Genomic DNA, 20,223 nt, shown 5'->3' with positions numbered 1-20,223 from the left:
AAGCAGACGAATGGGAGCGTCAGCTTTCAGCCCGAACAATTCCTATCTCTGCTGTATCGTGGATGAGTCGCGCGATGGGGCTGAGATCGGAACAAGCCCGTCTACATAACTGGGGGGGGGGAGGGGATTGACAAGGGGGAAAATAATGAGGTACTTCCCATCTCGTCTCGACACTGTCAAAACTTAAAATAAGTAGCCGCAAGTTCTTTGAAACATTCGCAACCGATTCCATTTCGCGTAACTAAACGTCTTCGTAATCCCTTTACATGTAAGCCAATGTTAACTGCTGAGCTAATTACCTGCGGAAACAAGCTTAACTCAAATGGATTACGCATCCCGCGCTCGTTAAACGAGGTATTTTTTTCTTCTTCTTCTCCTTCTTCCTTACTAGAATCTCGCAGTCCTCAATCTCTTTTCCGGAAGAACTTCTCAGAGACAGGGGACCACTAGTGGCGGGATCGACATTAGGTCCAATTGCTTAATTGAGACTTTAGGTACCGCGTTAACAATTTCCGGCTCGGGGTACCATTTATGTATTTACGTAGATGATGTCAGGCCATGGACCATCGATGCTTGAAATGCCCACTGCTAACTTTCTCAGTCCAACGCCATGTTTGGTAACCTTCTAGAACGTCTGCATCGTCACATCCAAGCAATCAGATAACTATGTATAAGTTCGTCGGTGTTACTCGAGTCGCCTACGATGGTACTGCATCGTTTCACAGTCTCGTGTTACGAAGCGAGGAAAACGCATGAGGCTGCCGGAGATTAGTAGATTAGTAGGTTTGGGCTGAAGAGCTGAATTGAGCGTATCTGTCTTGTCAGTCAGGAAGTTTTACCTTATCGAATGACAAAATTCGCCCCACAGATCCCCGGAAATAAATAAAGTGACCCGCATTACTCTAACTTTAAAGGGAAAGGCTAGCTCAAGCCTTATCTTTGATATATTGCCCAATCAGAAGTTGCTGCTTTCTATTGATTTATCATTACCCTACGAAATCGCGTCTTGGCATCTGATTTGGATATATGTGTACATAGGTACGTACCTCAGACTACGCATGCACATCATTAACCGTCGTAATTTATAATATAAAACAAAATATTAGGTTTCTTAAAATGAAGAAATACTATTAAAACACGATTTATTTAAATATGTTACCCTAGCCATTACCATGCTTGATTATACGAATCTCAATTCACTTTTGGAATGCCATCTATTAGTAAAACTTAATTTGTAAGTCACTACATGATTTTGATTAGGTACGTAAAAGTCTTGTTCAAAAAGCGAGCGTGAGCCCAAATTCAGTTATCTCGAATTACCCTAGTCCAGGTGGCTTTTTCTAGAAACCAATCCCTGTCTGGCTGGTTTGGTTCCCCCACGGGTTAGCCGTCGCGGTATTTCGTAGTATACATCTAGCCACACAGTAGCTGAAAAGCTAAGCTAAGCAAGTCAAGCCTCATTCATGCCAATCTGCTTCAGTTTGTTGCCTTTTTGATTCCTCTGCCAATCCTTCGCGGGAACGCCATGCAACATGACAAATGATTCAAGAGCCTCCCCCCTCCTCCCTTGTCCTTATGCAACCTAAACGCCTGCTGGTTCCGCCCAGCCTCGATTCGAAAACATCCCACGAAACCCTGGGTATCTTGAACATGATTTTGTACAAAAGAGAAAGAAATTCGAGACCCTCATACGATGGAGAGGGGGTCTGTTAATGAGTTTCGAGATATTTCATAACTGAGAATTCTAAGGTCGTAGTACTGAAGCATGATGCGGTATCGTCTTCGGTCAACAGGCCCGGTTGCTCGTTCTACATTTCCGGAGAACGGCACTGGCCCGACGGCCACCCCTAACAAGGGGCAGATAGGCCGCATCTCGTTGTCTTCATCCCGTTTAAGGGGTAGGACGGCCTCAACCTTGAAGCCTCGTTTGAATAGGAACTGCTTTGGGGGGCGCGTCAAAGTGACAAGCGCCACTCGCCCGCACAATGAGCCGGCTACGACTAGCGACAATTCCGGGACGTGTATGAGATTCGCTAGGCGTTCGTGAGATATTCTCATCGCTGGAGTCACTGCATGCGGAGGTCGAGACTGGTCGATGGCTTTCTCAAACATTATACCTATACCACCCTCCTCAAAACTGCGAAGCTCAAGATCGACCTCGTATGTTCGTAGAATACTGCTTCCATCCGTGAGAATAGTCTTGGGTTCCTCAATATATCCAGAGTCGGTTTTCCCGGACCGAAACTCCTGCGCAGCGCTTGAGTCGGGGACCTTCATCCTGTGGTCGAATTCAAACCATGAACCCCCAGGTGGTACACCCCTGTGCTCAACAGGGTTGAACGAAAATCGCGAGGTTTTATCCCATCTCACCCACGGGTGTATCCATGAATTGTTTTTCACGTTTTTGATGGCCTTGCTGATATCAAACCAATTTCCAATTCTCTCGTGGGAAATAAATCTAATATTATCTTTTTCTAGGCCTAGAGAATCCTTATAATCAGCTGCCGGGAGGAAGCTGCTTTCGGGGAGAACGAGAACACCCCAACCCCGAGGCCTGACTTCTGTTAGCATTTTCATCATGGTATAGCAACACGGGGCGAACTAACTTGCGGAAACTGTCATAGTGAAACCTCACACTCCGCGAGCGAGCGGAATAGAGGTCCTCGATCTTGACGAAAGGATGGCCGCTGAAGTGCCAAATGTCCATCACCCAGAGCCTTCCCTCGATATCTATTGCTACAACCTTATCCGCTTCCCCCTTGTTGTCGTTACCAAAGGCAACATTTGGTATATTGGCTCCTCCTGGACCAGTGTCTAGGATAATTCGCCAGTTGGCATCTCGACGTCGGATTGCTTTTTCTAGCGAAGACACATAGCCAGTCTCCTTAGCAGGTAATGGCTTGCTGTATGATGATTCCAAGGGATCACCATTTAGATTCTTAGCGATGTTCCTAAAGAATTCAACTGAGTCGACTTCGGGATTATGTCTATAATGTTTCCCGGTTAAGGCAAAGACGAAAACACAGACGTTGTGCGCGTTGGAACTGACGGCTATAATGCGAGAGTTCTTGTGAACTGCGAGCCCCCAAGCGCTTTTCCCGACATTCTCGTGAAAGAAGGGCTCGGGAACGATTTCAATGTCCCGGCCGTCCCTCTCACGGCGCAGCAGCTCATTCTCAATAGACCGAGTGTAGTATCCGATAACATCGCCATCGTCGTAGGCAAGCAGTAGAATTTCCTCATCGCCGAGATCACCAATGACCAGATGATTTACCTGATGCGGAAAGATGTTATCCAGGTACCCGCCGACTTCAATACCCATAGCGCTAGGCTGAGGTTGTAAGATGAGGTCAGGCTCTGCAGGCAAGGAGTTCGTAATGCAGCTGCGGGGCCGGGAGACATATATCTTGTCTGTGTATGCTACCATGTAGATATTGTAGACTTGTGATAGTGCCGTAAGGTTCAACCTCCATGTTGCAATCCGCGGTGGTCCTTCTTCTTCTACTGTGCCATCCGGCTCCGTAGTAGGTTCCTGGTCGGTAAAGTCATCAAAATCATCCATTCCAGGGTCGAAGAGCCCATCCGTGGATAAATCGTCTGGTTCGTTAGGCTCTAAAGCCTCTATAAAGGCTATATCATCTTCCAAATCCATTTGCGTTACACCCTCAAAAGCATTCTCGTTGTCAAGTATATGAACATCGTCATCTTCGATGGCTTCGTCAGAATCGCTGGTATCGTCGATACTTTGTTCGTCCACATCGTTATTCAGGTTAATTTCTCCTGCGGGGTGATTAGCCTCGAAGGGTATCTGTATTGACATAGAGATGCGATGCTACCAAAGACAACAAGGTCAGCAGGAATATTCAAATATTTATAAAGTAAGCTGGACGAGATGCTTACTCTCTTGCGACCGGTCTCGCAGTAGCATTTGCTCACTTGGAGCTCCCCCCCAACGGAGCTCGTGTCCTTCGCCATATCATCACAGATTGTTAGGGGCTACCAGTGCTTATCAGTGGATTTGAGTGCTAAGGAAAGATGATGGGAGAGGCTCGGATTAATTAGTGCGGGTATATTTGCAGGTATATTGCAGATACCTGGTAATTATTGTAGTTGGAGACTCTTTAGTCTTGAAAGGCGTCGTAACTTCTGGAAGTCATAATAATATGCACATGCCTGACGCATGGCGGTGGAGACCAACATGAATTAAAGTTGATAACGATAGGTGAAGGGTGAAGCTGCGAAGCTCGTAGTTGACTAAAACAACTTTAAGGGATCGCCAACATTTACCCCGCCACTTACATAGCTCCGACTAGTGGGATGACGGTGGGTCACAGTGTTGTGGTCCGTGCTTACAGAAGGTGTAACTGGTACTTTAAGATGACTTAGACGTCTCACCAATAAGAGTCAGTTCTTTCTTTCTCAGGGGTAGCTTCTAAGTTGTATAACTTCAACTAATACTATAAAATCTAGATAATAGGTAGACTTTCCTTAATCCTTAACTTTAATTCTTAGAGTAGTTACTTCACAATAAAGAATTCACGCCACAAACACTAACTATACATGATAAAAATGAATCATCTACAAACGATAACTAGGCCGCTCTTAACAATAAATAAGAGTGTTTGTTATTCTTCTATGTTTAACTGTAATGTCATGATAACCAAGTGGAGTGGTATAAATATATTGCAGTAACTCTCTAAAGTAAGGCCATAGCCTATGTATCCCAACTTCAGGATTATACAACTATTAGAATATACACAAACATACCTAATAAATAAAGATCAGACAATGCAGACGCGCTTTCAGGTAACATCTTAAGAGGACAGTAGACCAGAATAGTCACATGTTTAAACCCCACACGGTCTGAGATATCTTCTCTTATGCATATATCATACTTGTCGTAGAGAATTTAGAATTATTCTTCTTCCTGACCCTCCCATGTCTATCCTAATAAGATTCACGTTAGAGGTATTGCCACTACATCTACCGTAATCGAGGCCACCTCAAGATCTAATATAGAAATATTACAACTAAGTAATCCGTAGTAGAATCGGGGACCAAGGACACATATAGCAGTATGTAGATGTGTTGGTGACTATTGCAACTCGTGTCCCTTCTAAGGATAAGGGGTAGGACACTTTCCTTATATACACGTCCTACATAATAGCTACTCCAAGGGGGTAGCCGTATTGTCTCATGACAGGTAGTTCTGATAAAGTATTGGGGTGGTCAGTAAGGCAAGTAGTATAATACATAGATACCACAGGGAATGTAGGTATCACGGATACTACCAATACGTACAAAGTGAAGACTTGGCATTGTAGAAATTTGATTAAAAATATTTGGCGATATTTACAATGAGGTGGTAAAGATAGGGTAATATTTCATAAAATATAAATAGGGGCTCTTCCGTAAACAAACCCTTTTATTGATCAAGCCATCGCAATGAGGATGCCAGTTTTGAAAAACCTTAATATGTTAAACTATTCCTTCATATCTCCACGGCTTCGAGTGACAATTTTTGACAGTTATGCTGACGAGGCAATTCTCATGAGACAAGATCCTCCTTTACCGCATAATTTAGAAGTCAACAAATACTTAACGAGCCACTCTCATAGTGTACTTCTACAGCATCATTCTACCCTAAATAATGAATTCTGTTTAAGTTGATAGATAGGTAGGCACTCCGGCTAATTAATCCCAAGTTTTAGAAAACCAAGCACCTCCTAGTGGATCTGCTCAGGGGTAAATCATACGACACAGTCACCCCGATCGGTTGAAGCTGCCCTATGAGCGAAACGGTCCCATTGTTTACATATACATACAGGTAGCCAAGTCTTTATCTATGATTAGGTAGTAGTAGTAAGTAATAAGAGAATTCTATCATTTAACTACTCGCCAATCCGATATATTACCTTCTAGCATAGCTCCTAATCGTTAAGCATCTCGTACTCAAAGCCAAGGACAAATATATCGTCTCATCTCTGAATGGCAAACAACTGTCTGATTGTTGACTCTTGTGGGGTTATGATCATTCTTTTAAGTCCCGGGTAACTCTTGAATCTACATCTATAGAGCTTCGCCTATGTAAAGTAGACAACCCCTTAATATGATCCGCCCATATACCAAGTCCCCCGACTCTCAATATCATTACCTTACATTATCCTATCGGGTTACATTCTAAGAATACTTCCAACATATGTAAGTAGTGCTTTGACTCTAAAAGATATTGACTGTAGCGACCTAATCACGTACCTAAATTACCATTATTCCCACAACAGCCGTAGTATCTAAGCCAAACACTCCAGTCTACATACAATTATCCACCACCTCTCCCCGCTGGGGCTTACCAAATCTCATCCTCTATGGCCCCAGCATCGACCGACCGGTCCTCCCACATAAATCTGGTATATCACTAGCAACACCGGGATAACCCCGATGGCCAGGGAATCCCTCGGCAACCCATGTAGCACTCAGCTGTTACCCGACGAGCGAGAGACAGCATAAGACATAATTCCCGTTCTATATCCACTCTCGCTGGGATAGCGTGCTACTACAAGGACGATAAACACACGTACAATACGGTCTTCACAGCGACCCTCGTTCCGCAATGACAGAAGACACAAGAGTCTTCGTCCTGCAGTCACTACCTACCTACCTACATATCCCCTGGCATAGAAAAAGTAATCAACATAACCTACCGCAGATCGCAGTCCCCGACATCCAGGGGTGTAGTGTGCAACATATCTGCGATCCGCTGCACAAGGCTACGTTCTGCAATATCACATAATGCAGCATGGGCATCAGAAGCAGGAGAGCAGCAGCAACGTCCGTCCGACAGGAAACACATATACCACGAACTGGTCTCACAAATGCAAAACCTCCATCTAAATAATCAACGCATATGACTCGTCAATTATCCCATTTCCTCCCCTCCCTCCCCCCGTCCCGTCCCGTCCCGTCCCGTCCCGTCCCATCTCTCCGTCCCTACCTACCCTCCCCAAACAACCAACAACCCAGCCGTAGCCACGAATCCCACCTAACACTGTGCAACTCCCACCGCCCCGCCGGTCAGACAGCGCCCATAAACTCTAACCCGGATATCAGCGGCCGAACCACGAAGCCGTAGAATAAGTACTGTCCGTGTAAGCAAGCTCGCTCGGCGTCTCCGTCTCCGCCTCCCACGAACCGGGGACGTATGTATTACCTACCCTCCTCGCCACTGAACCCCAACTCGCCCGCCCGAGATCGATAGATAGATAGATAGATCTACGATCTACGAACCCATCGATCCCGGGAGTGTACGACATGTATGTATAGCGTGGAAACGTCATAGTGTCTTCATACCTATCTGTGTGTGTCCGAATGGAGAAAAAAAAGGGGGTTACCCTCGAATTGAAATACCCGCTACCATAGTACTATAAACTAATAGTGACTACCTAGTTACCTATAGAAAGAGCGAGATGTCATTTCCGGAAACTCTTCTCCTGGGCTGTCTTGTTTATGTGTGTATGTGTATGCGCGCGCGCATGTTGACCATCCATCTACATAATGTCGGCCAAAACAACACGTCATTTCCAAAGGGAACATCATGTGCCATCGTACCCATACAGCCGGCCCTCGCTTGTCAGACACGTACCTTTACCACGCCTTTTGTAAAGTTTTGCCTCCCAGTACGTAGCGAGAGGTTCGCCTCGTCCTCGCCCGTGTAGATCAGATCAGATCATGCAAGGGCGGCGCGATCTCCCCACAGCCCCCTCCATCGTCGTAGTAGTGGCGGATCACAAGGTCCAGATCCGGATTCGCATAGGTAGGTTCATTGGTTGCTAAGGGGTTAGGCCAACCCACCAGTTCGCAAACCTAAACCACACGATGGGAACTTCGCCGATCACGCGGGATAACCGAGATTTGAGTATGTAACGGGCTGCTAGTGCTTATGTTCGACCCGACCCGTTGCCGCGGCGCTGTAACACGGCCTGAGTGTTGGAGTGGACGACAACATTCTAGATCGGACTGTCGCACAAACTGACGATGGCTAAATCCCGCGTTATCATCTATCATCTCCACCCATCGCCGAAAGACGCTATTTAGTTGGTATAAAGATTCGTCCGCATCCTACTTTGGTTATGTTGAATGCTTGCTCGCCCTCATCCACAGAATCTGGCCCGGATTTGGTTTCTCAAGAACCGGCCTCGCGGAGTCTCAAGCTATATTGTCATATTGTCATATTTCGCTCTCAAGATATCAAAAGTACCTTTCTATTCTTTAAAAGTTAATAGTCTTCAGCGAAACTCTACATTACCTTTCGAGAAAGTAATTCTAGGTCCTCATAAAGCTGGGAGCTGAGAGCTGGAAACGGGTATGGGGACGAAGCTTCTCCTCTTCAACACTAGCCCACGATAGCCGCCTGTAGGCCGAGTTACCGAGGCTGGGCTGTATAGCTTACACATCATATCTCAATGATATTCAAGTTTGGTTCAACTTGAAACCAGTTTCAAGTTACGATGATCTGGTTTCGAAAGACCCGAGAGCAAGTGTAATTTGGCGCGTTGCAAAGGCGACATGACAACTTTCCTATGGACATCTCGATCCGAATTAGGTCATATCGATTAACGATTTACGTAGGTCTAATCAGGCCAGAGTTACTAAGACGTCAGTTTGCTAGGATTGCTCTCTCTCTACGGGGATTTCTATGTCGCTTTCTCAGAATCGAAATTTGCAGAGCAGCTATTGGAGCGCTTGTGGATCAAGACCCCAAGGAAGAGGGCATTGCAAGAATAGCTGGTAATTATGTGACTGCGCATATCCGGAGCGTTCCGATGCATATCGACTGATATGGCATATTTCTATTATGCCGTAGAGTTCTATCTAGTTCTGTCAAGAAGAGGCCGAATACCATGGGTTGACAGACAATAGGAGAACGGGATGAGAAAGAAAATCCACCGATTCGACATCAGAGATGTCAGGTAATGGGTACTACCCTCCCTTAGGTCAACTTACTACTTACCTGGCACCTACCTACATACATCATGTAGATACCTTCAGGGTTCGTACATGAGGTATGTTCAGACATACAAGGCGTCTACCTATCGTTACATATGGCTACTTACTGACCACATGTTTATCCGATAGCATTAGCCGAAGACTTTTAGGACGCATCCTACTCCGAGTTGTTCGTATAGGACCGTGTAAGAGTAGTACTTCTGAGCCAAGTGCTCTCGCCCTTCAAAAGTTCTTCTTGGCTGTTCTAGATGCGTGTGTGTGTATCGACATCCACATGGGAAATGGGTTGGGCAGTAAGGCCGAATAAGCAGTCTTACCCTTCCTTTAACCCTGTCCCCCCCTGTCTTCTTACATAGTACCTACATACATATGTAGGTACCTAACTTTTACTTTTATTGACCATTTTCCATTTCCTATATCAGACCTCATCGGCGGATGTGAAGGATTAACTGACTTGATTCGACACGACGCAGAAATTGCCGAAAATAAAATGAAATAAAATTGGTTCCCACGAAATGGGACCATTCTACGTCAACTCTCAACGAGTCACGCGACGGTAATGGCCCGTGGTGCGGTCTCATTAGTCACTTTTTGTACCCAACCGCGCCTCTCGCGTCTCGCATTCCGAGAACATGATTTTTCTAGGATCGACAATTCTAAGTCAGTCTCTAATACGTCCGTAGCATGACCCGGAATCCCGACTGCAAGTACTGCGCACAGTTCACGAGTTCGTGTCACACCACCCTAAATTATGTCGAGGACCGTCTAGAAAGTAAAAAGGGTTGGATAGAAGCATCGTGTTGATCTCGATCACTCCCTTTTTTTTTTTTTCTTTTTTTCGAACGGGCCAGGCCCTTTTTCTTATCGGATACGGGAAAACACATGTGTTCATCGACACGTTTCGAATCCGCTGAGATCGTCGTCTTTTCGTTGACCGGTCGTGTTGTAACAGGGCTTAGGTGTCGATTTTCCTATCGTCTCCTCATTGTGCATTTTCGTTGGCTTTGCGTCGTGGCCCCCGACGACGAGATACAACAATCCTTGGCTCGTCTATGGGTTACGTGGGTGTGTCTAGCAGCCAGCAGGGCGTCAGGTTGCCGCTGTCCTCGCCTATGCAGTAGGCGGTAGGTAGACATTGGAAACTCTGCATCCCGACAGGTTACAGTGATTAACTCGTGCATGAAGAGCAGTACGTCCTCTGCAGCAAGCTAGCAGCCCTGTACCGGTGACCGTCGCAGCGTCCAATCCCCATGCAAGAAGGCCTTGCAGAAAAGTACCCATACCCATACCCACTTCCTTGGCCCTGGCCCCAGCTAGCCTTAACCCCATGCCTCAGATCTGAAGGGCGGATGCAAGCACATGCCTAGCAGAGATGTTGGAGGTGTGCTTGGCTTGTCTGCTGCAACCAGGTACTTGCTAGCGGCGGCACATTACAGTACCCGCGGAGGCGTCCGGCGTTACTACACCGGTGCTAGATGTACTTATACTCCATCTTGTACCATGCCTGTACATTTGGATATGCTGGCCAAGGCGTAGCTATCCGAAAACACCGTGTTCAGAGCATTGGGAATTCGGGTGCCATAGGCGTTGCGTAGGTGGCCCATCGTACGTTGAAGAGATCTGAGATTCTCAGATAAACAGCTATAATACGGTACTGTAGAAGCGGCAAACTGTATAGCAAGCTATAGCTGGAACTCCGCATCCGCGAAGACGAACTTATCATCCTCGAGTTTAACTGAACCCGACTAGAGCGGTCTTCTTTTTTTTTCTTTTACTAATTCCACTACCCCTCCAACTTTTTCCTCAACGATTTCTAAGTGTTTTATGAGATATGATAGTGCCCCTTTTAGTGCTGAGGCGAATTAATGGCACCAAATGAGGTGCCGGCCGCCATTTCCGTCTGCCCCGATCCAGTGATCGTGCTCCCCGGACGCTATGGTCAACGTCTACAGCCGGAGGCTTGACCTTTGTGGGTGAGCTGACAACATCCTGACGTGGGTATAACGTGCGTGGGTCACACATAGTAAGTGATAGATTTGAGTCCAGACCTTACCCTTCTGTTTGCATGCTTTCTTTTTCGCTGATCATCATTACGGTCCAGGCCTTAGAAACAACCCCCAATCTCAAATCCCGACCGCCTCTTTGAGAAACAGCGGACAGTCGGTAAAGTATCGATATAAAAAATCTTAAGAGTCTTAGACTGACGAGGTGGCTTTCTATCCGCACGTTCGTTGGTTGATTGATATATGTGTATGGGGGAAAACAACAAATGTTCTTTCAAGCACGCCTCTTAAGCCTCGAAGTCTAAGTAAAGTGTACGGTGTTAGGTACTTAAAAATGTAGAAGCAACATCGAATGTAGGAATAATGGCGGCCACTAAACCACGTGAGTTAGTCGTAATGCAATATAACTATGATGAGAACCAGGTTGTTAATTAAGTACTGTGGCTGAAGCGTCTTGGCATCCCGCGGATAATGAAACCAAGCAGCCGGTGGCAGAACTTTAGAAGGCGGCAGAAGGTGGCTTTGCGGGTGTGGTTCTTTGACGTCGCACGAAATATTATATCATAGGTACATACCCAGTATAAATCATATAAATCATATAAGTTATCATATAAGTCATATAAGTCATATTTTTATCATATAACTAACGAAATATATCATATATAACGTATAACGTATAACGGTATGTGACGAGTAGAAAGTCGAATATGACCATCTCTATTCAAATCTCTACCTACCTTTTAAACAATAAGTAGCCGCCTCTTATTTGCATATGCGGCGGAACGCTGCATATTTGATGTAACTGCTTTGTACTACAACGGCTGCTACTTTGTAGATGCTACTTTTCCGCAGATCTAAGCCCTCAGCCGGATTCTTATAAGTTACACTCTTCTGCATCCTATCCCTACATCCTATACATCCTATACATCCTACGCGTCTGCATCCTGCTCTATTGTGGATAATGTGGATAATGTCTAACCTAGTGTAATGCGCCCATGCGCCATGGACTTTTTTTTTTTTTTTTTTTTTCCTGCTGAGCCGGGTGGGAGCCGGAGTGGCAAAGTTGAACCGGCTATCAAGCCCACCGCCGCTACGGCGATGTCGAATTCCGTACATACGGACATTACATATCATGTACCTGCTTTACTCCCTGGAACCACATCACGACACATTACAACGCATGCTGCAAGTCTAATACGAATAATAGCATCCGGACAAGCTAAAATGCACTATGTAATAGAAATACCATCCTGCAGTGGAGTAAGCGAGCATGAAGGACTACAAGGGGTCAAGCGCAACGAAGAAAAGCCACTTATGCGCTTATTACATAGTACGCTTCTCTATCCTCTACCTATGTACGCATGTACGAGAGTAGTCTACGGCAAAAACTACTGTAGCAACGCTAGCAGAAGACTCTTCATAGCATATCTCTTACTCCACTATAACGAGTTCAATGGGTTGCAAATGCATTACAAGTCCATACACTCTCCTCCACAATCACCTTAGAAATATACGAGTATAATCATTACCGGCGGTCACCGGCTGCATGCACTTCGATCAAAATGGTCTTGACAAGCTGCATCTCGAGAAGACCTAAGTTTTAGAACTGAGACCGTTTCACCCGAACTACTCTGCATACATACCTACATAGGTATGTATATCCGCTATTCAGGGGCGAGTGCGAGACAAGAGGCATACATACGCCAACACCCTTAGCCGTACGTGGCACATAGGTTACATACATAATATATACACACATGTGAGTTCCGCCTCTGATCTCCGATCTCGACGGTCGTCCGAACGAAACCAAGGAGTTGGGAGGGTATCAATGGGAATGGGTGCATGGGGTTAAGAGCCGTGTCTAGGCCTACTTTGGTTACTACTAAAAGGTTTCAATCCAAGAAATCTTAACACGGCTTTTTATAGATTACTAGTATATAGCTCCGCATGGGGAATGGGGCATGTAGACAACCATCTCGTCTTGATATGCTTGTTGGTTTACCATTATACCTCTAATAATGGCTTAGGAATATTCCAAAAGAAAATGGGGAAAAGGGGGAAAGGAAAAAGAAGAGTCGAGACCCAGCTTGACAACTGCTACTGTATCGTTGTTACCACAGAATTTTAGGAATTCAAATATTATCCCAGTTATTTTTATCATTCTGGACCAATGCTGTTCGTTGTCGTTCCTAGTTCCCGAGAGAACTAGACGCGCTACCACTGCAGCCATTAGTATTGCCCGCGCAATTCTGTTTTAATCCCCGGTTGGTGCTGCATCCATAGTGCGACTTTGATTTGGGACGGCACGTCGTAGTATTGAAAGAGAATTAAAGAAAAAAAATTCAAGCTGCCAAGTCAAACATTCCAAAATGGCCAATCGTTTGGTCACTGTGGAGATCGGGGAGGAAAGCGGCCTAGACTACAACAACATCGGGAAAAAAAAGTTTTTCTCCCTTCTGCAAAGGTTAAGTAATTCTGTATCTATTGTACTTAGGTACCTAGGGATAGTGATGATTTTAAGTTAGGTCAGTTTCAAAACTGGCGGACATATCGTATACTCCTAGTAGACAGTTCTGTTCCAAAGGATCGTGCTTCGTTATAGGGATCGGACACACTCCTCCCAATCCCCAGCATCGTCGACGAATTATTAGGTAGCTCAACCAGAGCTAGAGCAAAGAAAGCCACAAGTTAACACATTCCGAGAAGAAACCATTGATGAAACCCCTTTTAATCCCCGTATTAACCTCCGTGAGCCGGAACCCCATTGGTAATTTTCCCAATCCCAACCGTTCCCCGTGAGATGCAGTGCATGAGTACCCGCCCTCCTAGGTAGGTATCGTGGGCCATATGATTTAGTTAGTGTACTTACGAAGAGGGAACACGTCGCCAGGCATCGGTTCCAGGTGCCACGTCTGGTAGGTGTCCGCGTCGAATGCATCATGCCATTCCCGCTTCAGTTCGTCCGGTATGTCCCACCCTTGCTGTGAGCTGCGTAGTCTCATGCGAACTAAGTGTCGCTTGCGCTGAGGAGAGTCGCCATCGACGAATCCCTCGCGTCTGTGGAGAACAGCAAGGTTGTTGATGAAATGCATATCGCCAGCTTGGGTCTTGATCTCGAGCTGGACCGCTTGGGCAATCGCTTCCACCACGTCAAGAGCCTCGCGCTGGCGATCGTTGAGCTTTGGGAGGTTCTCTGGGCGTGGGTGGATGGCATTTCCCAATAGGGGCGTACGACCAAAGTTCATCACCAGTCTCGAGTTGTGGTGGAATAAAATGGGTCGGCATTGGAAGCGCGGACTTGAATCGGAAATGTCAGTGTCGTCTACAAATAATGTTGAATATAGAATGAGCTTACAAAGCAAATGGCCAGTCCGACTTCGCAAGGGTGCGAATAATGTCGGGACGATGGGCCGCCAGGATGTTGTAGATGGTATAAGCCGACGCAACGATGCACTTGCCTCCGGCTGCTGCTGTGCTACGAGTCAACCAAGCAACCACGTCGCCAGCCTCCTCGTTGTGGAACGACTGTATATATTGTAAGCATGTGAAGAAAGATGCAATTGTCCAATCCAACTTACAATAGCAGAGGTAGAATGACGGTGGTGGCCTAACTTCAGCTGAGAGGAGCTGTCTGCCACGATGTGGACTAAAAAATATGTCAGTTAGATATGATATCCAGGTCATGTGCCCGTATACTAACCAAGCATGTTGCCTCGATGGTCTTGGCATCCTCGCTGGTCAGCGATGTATGCTTGAATACCAAGCCATACGATGGTCAAGTCTTCAACGGAGTATTCCTCCGGGTTGACTCCACGAATAACGCAGAGGCCGCTGCCATTGTGAATATCATGACTAAGCTCATCTAGTTTGGGACCAAGTGTGGGAAGGGGAAAATTGTCCCGGTTGACTAGATCACCATCCAGTTCCAACGCTGGACATCAAAGGTTAGTCAAGGAGAAGATCCAAAGGAAGCTTTGGGGAAGACATACATTTGAAGTGGTCCTTTGCGGAACGGACCTCTACCAGGTTCTCCTCAGTCAAATGATAGACGAAGCGGGGCTCATGATCATTGACTTGGTTTCCTGTCCAGGAAAACGCCTGACCCAAGTGAGCGGGAAAGCCCATGGGGAGACCAGACAATCCCTCCGAGGCAGGGTTAGCATGTGAGAGATGCTCCGCATGGAGCAATGCGTTTCCTGAGGAAAACAGGACTGGACCGTTGTTGGACTCCATATCGTCTTGTAACGTGTTAGTTGCATCCAATAGCAGGTCATACCATCAACGAACCTATAGTGGTTGAGTTCCTGAAAGGTGTTTCAGTACAATGAAACGAATAAAAGAGTCTAGTGGCTGGGTTGATAGATCTACAGTTGCTGAGATGAGATGAGATGTGATGTGCTGTGAAGAATGAAAAACGAGAATGGTTGAAGAAAAGTTGAAAATTTCTGATCTGACAACCAGGCTAGATATTAAGCATCTAAGAACACCATGTAGGGAAGGAAAGGAGAATGCACTTTCATACAATGGGAACATACCTAAACCTTATAACTACCATCAAAACTCTATGTCCTTACCGACTTCCACGTATTTTTGCTGCTAACTGGAAAGCACACCTCTGCAGAAGGAGGTACTTACAAAACACGGGAAGTGCTCCTTGTACAGCAGGTGGACGTCATTATCCGATCTGAAATTAAATTACATTAGGTATGCTGTATAAGAAGCATATACGAGTATCTTGAAGCTGATCGAGATGTGAGATGAAAAAATACTAGTATAGAAATCTCCAAGCTAGAAGTTAGGGTGTGTATAGAGAAACCCTAGGATAGGTACAACACCCGTAACGACGTGGCGTAAACGAATGAAGTCCACGCCTATAGGCTACCAGACCGTATATTCGCCAGGGCCTGCATACTCAGGCACATACATGTAAGGTAGGGCAAGCCTCAGAGCACGTAGGTACATATGCAAAACATCTACTCCTGCCGCCGCATAAGTATGTACTATGTAGCATAGCATCGAAGCTACCTCTTCATGCTTTTCGTTTTTCTTTTTGAATCATGCAGCTGCAATGCAAGCCACCAGGTACATGTATGGGTCGCTGCAGGAAACACGGATCTCGACCTGTTAACCGGGTAGGTGGGAAATGCATGTCTGAATAACCTAGGTAGGTAGCGATGCAGGGTACCATGGCCAGGGGGGTAGAAGGAGCCGCATGGTATTAATATATATATCCGCTAGCTGTACAAGGGGAGGAAGGACCAGGGGTAATTTTCGGAAAGGCTGGGATCCGCTTCAATGCTTCACCGCTGCCAAGGTTTAATGTTGTGATAGGGTACCTACATGTAAGCTGTTCTATTGCTATTTCCTTATGTAATGTTGCTTTGTACGGCTAAGGTCCACGAGGAAATTGTATTGATGTAATGAATACGTACATGTATTGTCCAAGAAGGACACCTATGGGCAGGAATGACCACAGTACCTAATGTACCTAAATCTTATACGCCATCACAATTTGGTCATTGGCGTTTCAGAAAAGCAACCTGAAGTAGCATTACAACACTCAGCTATTCGTATGCGTCCTCGAACAACCCGAGTGGTCGAAGAGTACATATGTAGGCGGCATGTTCCGATAATGCTTTTCGATGTCTTTCTATACATGTATTCCTAGGTATGCACCGACTAATAACTGTCGTACCTACATCATAGGTAACCTACATAAGGTACATAACATAAGGTATCTTGAGACAAGTGCATGTTGTTTTTCTCGAGCAAGAAGGACCCGGGCCGTTGCAGTATAGCGCTGAAGGATAGTACGGCAGGATCGTTTTGCAGAATGGTCATACGTATGTCTACTCTGATGTCAGTTGAGAACTATATCCTAAACACACTAGCGATATGCTTTTAGAACTCTCAAAACTATGTTCTTATGGCAGGAATGACAGGAATGGCAGGAGTCTTTATAGGCAAGTCCAGCGTTTATAAATTGCTGTTGGTAGCTTCAATGTTTCAATGTTAGTCTGGGCAACACTTACTCTGTCTTCGTTTCTCCGTTATTGTAGGCTAGGTAGGTAGGGGGAGCCTGCATATAACTGCCTAGGATGGTACCTATTTACTGCATCCGGTGTCGTACCTCATGCATGACGCAGAGTAGGTCAGGTAGGTAGGTACCTGTACCGGACCTGCAAGTTCTACGCGTAAATACAACATTAATCGTCGCCAATGCTTGATTCTTGGTTTAGATGTTGCAACTGGATCTTGCCCAAAGGGGGGGGGTTTTTCCCCCTTTCGCGCCGAGCTCCCGCCACGCAGATCAGCTCATATTGTCTCTCAAATTGTGGACTGTGGCATCCAGTTTTCCTCGTACAATTGACTTATATAATAAAAATCATTCTCGTAATCGCCACTCTGCCGCAACTTCGCCCAGTGTTTTTCTGCGAGATCGACTGGTTAGCGATCTACCCGTTTTGGGCACTGTTATGTAGGTATGTATAGAGAATCCCAACACAAGATTGAGAGACGTGTGGCTTACTGTATTTTTCGGCTTGCGCTCTTGTGTACTGGATGAGCTTTATCTTGGTCTCATCTTTGTCGACCAATGTCGACATGTCTTGCTCCTTGCACTCCAAAGAGAACGGATATACGCCTGTCTACCGTTAGCATATTTGGTTCTATGATACATGTGAAACTCGGAATTTCTCACCTCTATTGCAGTAATGAAAATATGCCAACAGAATGTTCGCTCCTGTTTGAAAAGGCTGTATGTTAGGATGTCCCAGCTTCAAGAGAACTAATGTTGAAGAACCAGTCTCGTTCAAGAGGATGCTAGGGCTTACCCGTTTGATACTCTCTCACCATCTCTTCTCTCGCAAACCGGCTCTGCAACTTAAAAAGTGAGCGCAATGTCATCGTGGTCGTCCGGCAGTCATTTGATACACACCTTGATACCATGCTTTCGAGCATATCCGGCGTCGTGTTGGCAGAGGAGAGCTACATTGTGGAGTAGGATGAATGTGATTAGGTATGTCGTGAACCAGGTCTTCTGCTTGTTGGCCTGTGTCATAGCTTGTAAGTTTTCCAACATTTCCCGCCGAAGACTGGATTGTATTTGATGGATAAGGACAAGCTCAATTTGTGCGCCCATCACGGGTGGGAGAGGAACACATCCTCGAAGTGGGCTCGTCTCATCCATGATATCTTTAGACATCCCTAGCGTTTCGTCACCAACAATAATGGTTGATTTGGTGGTCAAGCGAACAGCCATCCACAACTGTAACGCCTTCCTCAGAAGCGCACTCTCCTTGGGGTCAATAGTCTGGTCCCGAGAAGCTCTGATCGCAGCGCCGTACGTTGCGAGTAAAAACTTCTCCTTGCCGACAACCTTTTTGCAACATTCAGGCAACCATTGCCTGATATAATTGGTATAGGTACTTTTCGCTTCCTCGAGATTCACGATAGCATACGGGGGGATTTTGACTTTTCTCCTATTTCCCTCGTGAACCCAACTACGCTCGAGTTTGTCTCCATCCTGCGGAACAAATTGGCGCACTCGGAGCTCGACCGCCTGTTCGGTGTACCCTTCGGTAACTTTGACTATTTTCGTTTCTGACGATGCCCACTGTGATATATCGTCAGGGATCCCCTCTACCCACCTCCGAGTCCATTCGTACCCCTTCACGTTCCCAGGCTTGAATAGCTTCACGTCGGTGATCTTATAGCGAAGACAAGGCATCCGCCAAATCTTCGTATTGTTTATTCTAAGACATGTCAAGCACGTGCCGAGTTTATCTGTAGGGTTAATCTCACACTAGAGCCGTGAATTAGCTGACGAATCGCAGGGCGCTACCTAAGAATTAAACAGTAAAACAGCAGTGAGGTTTCTTACGCGAATCCGCTGCATCCGGCACCTAATGCAAGAACCAATTCGCCTCGTCTCGGCCGTCTTCTCTCGTTCGTCGTTCGTTTTGAATGGGCCCCTCCTTGCAGCAGAAGGTCGTTGATTTGGTTGTACAATGTCCAATTCACCGGATTTGTTACCAATCCTAATTCTATCTACTTCTTGAGGTGAGACATTCTCAGTAGTACTATTATGCCCCAACAATGGCGGACTATATGATTGAGCTTCCATTGTGTTGTTTGCCATTGAGCTTGATACGTCATGGTGGAAATCTGATTGATTAAAATACTGCTGGCCAGACACAGCCTCGGGATACACCATACCCTCACCGCTAGTAGAAGGCTGTATAGTCATAGGCCGATTTGGCTGTAGAATAGGGTAATTAGGCATCATCGGTGGGGCTGTGGAGGGGGTATTAGAAACAAAGACGTTTGGCTGTTCTGGCGACATAGTCCCAGGCACCGAGCCGGGAGATGCCGGCCTTTCATCAAAATACTGACGCCCCGAAGCGTAAGTGTAGGGGGAACTGGCTGGAATTGAACCGTAGACTAAGTCACATTTAGTATGCTTACATAAAAAGAACTAGAACAGGAAGCAAACCTTGGGGTTCGCAAGTTGTGCACGGTGAGCAGAGAGAGAAGTTAGTGAAGTACTGCGTGAGACGAGAACGGTCTATGCCTATGGAGAATCCACTGTTGGATAATTCAGGAGCATGCTGCCGCTCAGAGCCGTCTTGGGCGGATGGCGTAGGCGGCGAAGACTTCTCCTGAGGGGATGCCAATGTCATATCTGCGCTAAGACGTGGCCTCTTGTTTGAAACGGAATATGGGGCAGAAGGGAGCGGATACTGCTGAGAATGAGGAGCTCTATTATCAAGGCCCAGCAAGTCAGGGACGGAGCGATTTAAGATGGATGCCGCCTGCTGGAGTATTTGTAGATCGTGAGCGGAGAATTGCTCCGGGTGTGATGAAAGGGTAGAGGCAGAAAGCGAGTACCGGTAAGAGGAATCCTGGGGTATAGGCACCACCGGGGAATCCCCATGGCCATAAGGCCGGCGCTTTCTGATATTAGGATTATTCTATATGCAAATCAACAGACTGCACGCTGGGAATACAGACACAGACAAGGTATAGACTACTTGGCTATCTAGAGGTGAACTAGGGTAAAGGGGTATAGTAAGAAAATCTTACCATTGTACGTTCGATGAGCGCGAGCGTATGGCGTATGGAGACGGAGGTGTGTTAGACAAGAGTCTAGCTAGCACCACAAAACAGGGTGTGTGCCGTGTGTGCTAGGGCGTCAGTCTTTTTGCTGTGCGCACAT

The 20,223-nt window shown here is 46.2% G+C and overlaps 3 protein-coding genes across 3 annotated transcripts; all 3 read right to left on the bottom strand.

Moving 5' to 3' along the window:
* Positions 1–1,686: 1,686 nt before the first annotated feature.
* GL218_01918 (uncharacterized protein) lies at positions 1,687–3,820 on the bottom strand (the record flags this gene model as incomplete). Its single annotated transcript, XM_033578404.1, has 2 exons — positions 1,687–2,554; positions 2,607–3,820. The coding sequence occupies 2 exons, from the start codon at positions 3,818–3,820 to the stop codon at positions 1,687–1,689; spliced, it is 2,082 nt and encodes a 693-aa protein (XP_033438033.1).
* A 10,038-nt stretch (positions 3,821–13,858) lies between these two features.
* On the bottom strand, positions 13,859–15,239 carry GL218_01917 (uncharacterized protein; the record flags this gene model as incomplete). Its single annotated transcript, XM_033578403.1, has 5 exons — positions 13,859–14,303; positions 14,362–14,531; positions 14,585–14,652; positions 14,707–14,937; positions 14,996–15,239. The coding sequence occupies 5 exons, from the start codon at positions 15,237–15,239 to the stop codon at positions 13,859–13,861; spliced, it is 1,158 nt and encodes a 385-aa protein (XP_033438013.1).
* A 2,094-nt stretch (positions 15,240–17,333) lies between these two features.
* On the bottom strand, positions 17,334–18,903 carry GL218_01916 (uncharacterized protein; the record flags this gene model as incomplete). The annotated part of the gene is made up of 6 exons (XM_033578402.1): positions 17,334–17,437; positions 17,536–17,649; positions 17,707–17,748; positions 17,840–17,882; positions 17,944–18,810; positions 18,889–18,903. The coding sequence occupies 6 exons, from the start codon at positions 18,901–18,903 to the stop codon at positions 17,334–17,336; spliced, it is 1,185 nt and encodes a 394-aa protein (XP_033438014.1).
* Positions 18,904–20,223: the final 1,320 nt, after the last annotated feature.

This window comes from Daldinia childiae (genome assembly GCF_008694065.1).
Source record: "Daldinia childiae strain JS-1345 chromosome Unknown Scaffold2, whole genome shotgun sequence".
Classification (NCBI taxonomy): domain Eukaryota; kingdom Fungi; phylum Ascomycota; class Sordariomycetes; order Xylariales; family Hypoxylaceae; genus Daldinia; species Daldinia childiae.
Note: the sequence above shows the minus strand (reverse complement) of the source record. Positions and strands in the feature narration are given on the sequence as shown.